The following is a 5,061-nucleotide window of genomic DNA, read 5'->3' as shown; positions in this document are numbered from 1 at the left end:
AAATATCAATATTTTATATAGATATTTTCTTATTTTCTAAACAAATAAAACAAATACTAGGCACAAAGTCTACTGCTATTGAATATCCCCACCAATGTTGCCAAGGAAAAATATCCATTTGATAGACATTGACTTTTTGTGAAACATAATAGCGGGACTGACTGTTCTCACAATGGGAACTATAAAGCCCATTACAGGTCTTTCAGTAAAATGTAAACCGTAAAAAAAACCATCGCTAAATTGTGATTTTAAAATAGGCTATAAAAACATGTAAAAATATAAAGTCCATATTTCTCATTGATAAATTATGAACTGTAATTTAGTTATATATTACTAACGTATATAGGCCTACCCTATACTGCAGCATATTAAACGTGACAACTTGCCCCGACTGATATTCATGATACCTCTAGCCTGTTACTGTCAACTTATCACAGAGTCCCATAGAAAAGCTGTATAAGTGCGCCCTCTGCTGTCACAAACATGTATTACAGGCACGAGTTCTCCAACAAACTGCGACGTAGAAGTCTTTCCGGGTCAAGGTTGATTCCATTCCATCCACATGAGATTCACGTGTTTACATGGACACTTGTATTGGTAGCAAAGTATTGGTGACACTGGCATAGGAATACATTTATTTCATACTGTTATAGTAAAAGCAGAGTGCAGATATGTCGCAAAATGAAGACCAAGCTTTTGAACAGACTTCAGTAGCACAGAAGAAAGGTAGTGCTAACTAGCTAACACTTTCAGTCTGTTCATTACATACAGTTGTAAACTCGAGCATGTAAAATAGAATGTATCTTACTTTATTTTCTAATTATTATTTTTTTCCACAGTTTCAAAGTACCAGTGTCCGGATGATTTTGTGGCAGTTTCATATGATGCCTCTGTAAATGACTCATGGGACGGAGATGAACAGAAGGAATTATGGCTCATCAAAGCTCCAGCTCGTTTTGATCCTAAAAGGTACTAAATAACCTGCAAATAACTTTGGAATTGACGCACAAGTTTGCTAATAGGATTTCTGTCATAATTTGGAAGCAATCCTGACGAGATTGCATAACAATATATTATTAATAATGAGTTAAACATATACAATTATGGATATTACATGTTTAATTACTCAATTTTAATTGTAATTATTTTAGTATATAATAGTAGTAATAATAATGATAGTATATTTCTTCAGAATATTAAGTCTAGGGTATTTATGATTTTTCATTTTTAAAATATTGACCATGTATCTTGTAAATTATCCTATATAGAGTAAAAAAAAAAACATGGCAACATTATAATTTCAATCTGTCCATTGAGGGTAACTGCCTGTGGGATTTAGAAGTTACTGGCTAAATGTAAATTGGGGATATTTTGGGGATATTTAATTTAATTTTATCAATCAATAAATTCCTCTTGAAACAAACTTTGTTGTATTATTTTAATTTAATACTGTGAAGCTGCTTTGATACAATCTGTATTGTGAAAAGCGCTATACAAATAAACTTGACTTGACTTAAATGGTTTAAATGTATTAACTTCAAGATATCTCTACAATATTATTTGTAAAATGTATATTTAAAAACAAAACATCTGTACCAAGCTTTGCATAATTAAAAAATAGCTGTAATATGGGGTTGATCAATTCAATAATTGTTGTATTGTGTCCTCCGCAGCTTTAAAGACCTCAAACTTCCCATATCAGGGCTGAAAAGGGTCCAGTCTTGTGGCACGGCACCTCAGATCTACAGCGTCCTCAGTGGCAGGACGGCACCATCAGACCTCCATCTGCTCGTTACCAAAGGGAAAAAGCAGAAGACTTCTATCTGTTCCTCCGGCTTCAGTGGTGTCCTCAAGATCTCTGAGAGCTACGGAAACTGCAGTGAGAACCAAGACCCCATTCCCATCCCGGCCGCTCCAGCTCCGCGCATCCCAGCTGGTCTCAAGCAACGTTTCCAGCCTTTTGGTAGTTCCATTGCAGCTCACATGGAAGATGAAGTCACTGTAGTTTCTCCAACTACACCGAAGAGAACCAGACAGGATCCGAATGAGGGCGAGGAGCGGAAAAAGAAGAAAAAGAAAAAGAAAGACAAGAGGCAAGAGGACAGTGAAACTGTTTTTATCAAGCAAGAACAAATACAAATGGACTGTGATCAGTTAGAGTCATCTGAACTTATGGAGGAAGAGTCAATGGAGGAGAGGAGGAGGAAGAAGAAAAAGATTAAGAAAGAGAAGGAAAGACAGAGTGAAGACATGATTGATGAAAGTTTAATATCCAAAACAGAGCCACTGGATCCCTATGATTATAATGACACCCCAGGGAAAACTAAGAAGAAGAAAAAGAAGATTAGTCGAGATGAGTAGACTGTCAAAAGAACTTGAAATGCTCAATCAATTTTTCTGTCATGTTCACACATGCTTACTGTGATATTTAACTGTCAAAATACAACTAAGAAATCAGTATCTCTTACTGTGTCTCTCATAAAAGAATTCAACGTTTCTGTACAACACTCAGTATTACCTCAAAAGCATTCTTTCTTTTGCTTAAAATCATTATTTTGGTCTCTTTTGTTTTGTTGTACTGCAGAGTGCTATGTGATACAGACATGAAAGGGAAAATTCACCAACATTGTTTTTCTTAAAGGTATAGCGGAGGATTTTCCCGAATTTTAGAAAAGAACCGCCCTCTCCACTTTGTTGAAAAAATGCACATGCGCAACACTCTGCCTGCTCCCGAGAGGGAACGCCTATTAAACGCTAGCATCGCTAATCATAGCTTACATTAACTTTTACTAGCAGTGATTTTAAATGGATTTCTCCAAATAGCATGCCAAACTTCGCGACTGAGGCATCAGTAAGAAGCCCAACCTGTGCTTTCAGCGCACGCCAGCGTGTGAAATATTCTCCCAAAAACACTGGTCTTGTTTCTTTCTTCAGAGACCTTTCTCTTCTTGTCATACAATTCGTAGACACTTTTTCTCTTGCGACCCTCAGACATTTTGAAAAAAACCCGGTGAGAACCGCGAGCTTCCAGGAATGGCTGAAACCATAGCTCACCACACATATACACCTGAAAGTGCGCATGCGCAGAAAGGACGAGCACGTGCGACGGCCTTACGTAAACATATCACCAGAATGATTGACAATTAGGAGGACCAATAGTCTTGATGATCCACCCGGAAAAAGAAAATCCTCCACTATGCCTTTAAACAATGGCTTTCTTCTGTGGAACATAAAAGAGTATATTTAAGAATGTTTCAAATTTTTGTCCAAAAGTCAAGCCCTTTCAATTTCATTGTTTTGACAAAGTGTTTTGAAAGAATGACAGACAATGTAATTATCTATCCAAAGTGAACTGTACTAAGTGGGGTTTTTTTTTTTAAATACTTTCTTTCATGCTCCACAAAAAGAATAGCAGAATGTGTGTTTTGGGGTGAACCATCCCATTAAATACTGCGTTCCTGCAGTGCTTGCAGTTCACCGGTAGGTGGCGGAAGATCTCCCTCTGCTGGTGGAAGCGCTGAAGGTCCTCCGCTTGTTCTGCACTGAGGTATGGCCATGATTTCTAATGAGCACAGGCACGTTTGACGCCTGCAAAATGGGTTTCTCTGCCCCTCCCACTGCGCACATGCAGGTACAGCTCAACATCCTAGAGTCCAGTGGGATCACATGAGGAATTTCATATAGGCGCTACTCGCTTCTTCTTTTACCAGGTATTTAAAGAATGTTGCACCTGCTGATTCTCTAATGGAGACGTTTTGGTGAACTGAACATTATCACAAACTCCCTCTATATATAGATATGTTTGTGCTGTCAAATGGAGGAAGCGCATCTAACAAAAGTTTTTGTTTATATAATATATGTGTGTATATTATGTGTGCGTGTATTTACACACACACACACACACATATATATATATATAGAGAGAGAGAGAGGGAGAGAGAGAGAGAGACCCTCTCTCTCTCTCTATACATGATGCACATAAAGAACTCCAAGACTGCGTGGGTCATATTCAAATGTGCACCTGTTTACAGCACTCACATCGTTTGGCATTTATTTTCTGAGTTTGAGTCACAGAAAGACAAGTGGTTTGTCATCACCTGTGATTTTATCACAGAGGCGGAGACGCTAATCGCGTCCGTGCACGCGCCTCTTTTTTTAATATATTTTTTTTCTATACACCCATCAGTAAAAAAAAAAAAACTTCCCGCGGAATGCCATAGGCGTTATGAGATGCTTGAACATTGCTGGGTGTCTGGTGAGGCAGATAAATAATTGAATGCAATCTGAAGTTTGGAAGCAACGTGCCCAGACTGTAAAGCTCAGCGCGGGGCCCCTGTGCGCCCTAAACTGATGCAAACGATAAGGTTCGGGTGGGGGAGTAATGTTTTTTCTTTTTATTTTTGAGCCAATCTCGTTTGTGCACACCCTCCCCCTCTTTACTGCAGCAATTCTTCTCTCTCTCTCTCTCTCTCTCTCTCTCTCTCTCTCTCTCTCTCTCTCTCTCTCTCTCTCTCTCTCTCTCTCTCTCTCTCTCTCTTCAGCGTGCTCCATGCGGCCTGCAGGTTTTGGGGAGGGGGGTTGGGGGAGTTACCATAGCAACGCGCACTTGCCAAGGACTACGGAGCCGCGCGGCGGTCGGAATGGGGTTCGGCTCACATCGATAGGGACCTTCCTTTCCCCAATTAGACGATAATACTAGTATCTAGTATCCATCAAGACATGCATAATTTTCCTCTTGTCAAGAGGCGGAAGTCGATATTTCTTCTTGATAATTCCTATTGAAGTGTTTGTTTGGGATGAATTACCGCACCAGGAACTTGTTTGCATACTAATACGTTGACGTGACTCACTCAAAGCAATCTATTCCAAAATGTGTCATTGAGCTTCCTCTGCAGCAGCAAGGAATTCTGGGCGCTTTTCAGCACAGCATCACTTCACAAGCCTCCCCTTTACATTTCAGTTTAAGATGCTGTCAGAAATACAGGATTGTTTATTTATTGTTTGATTTGTCATGACAGCAAGAGTGCAATTGGATTTGGCTCTTGCGTTAGAAAAAAAAAA

The 5,061-nt window shown here is 39.2% G+C and overlaps 1 protein-coding gene across 1 annotated transcript; it reads left to right on the top strand.

Annotated features, from left to right (window-relative positions):
- Window positions 1-526: 526 nt before the first annotated feature.
- On the top strand, window positions 527-2,507 carry polr1g (RNA polymerase I subunit G). The gene is made up of 3 exons (XM_082179026.1): window positions 527-726; window positions 840-969; window positions 1,674-2,507. The coding sequence occupies exons 1-3, from the start codon at window positions 672-674 to the stop codon at window positions 2,359-2,361; spliced, it is 873 nt and encodes a 290-aa protein (XP_082035152.1). The 5' UTR covers window positions 527-671; the 3' UTR covers window positions 2,362-2,507.
- Window positions 2,508-5,061: the final 2,554 nt, after the last annotated feature.

Source organism: Leuciscus leuciscus (assembly GCF_965113295.1).
Source record: "Leuciscus leuciscus genome assembly, chromosome: 9".
Lineage (NCBI taxonomy): Eukaryota > Metazoa > Chordata > Actinopteri > Cypriniformes > Leuciscidae > Leuciscus > Leuciscus leuciscus.
Note: the sequence above shows the minus strand (reverse complement) of the source record. Positions and strands in the feature narration are given on the sequence as shown.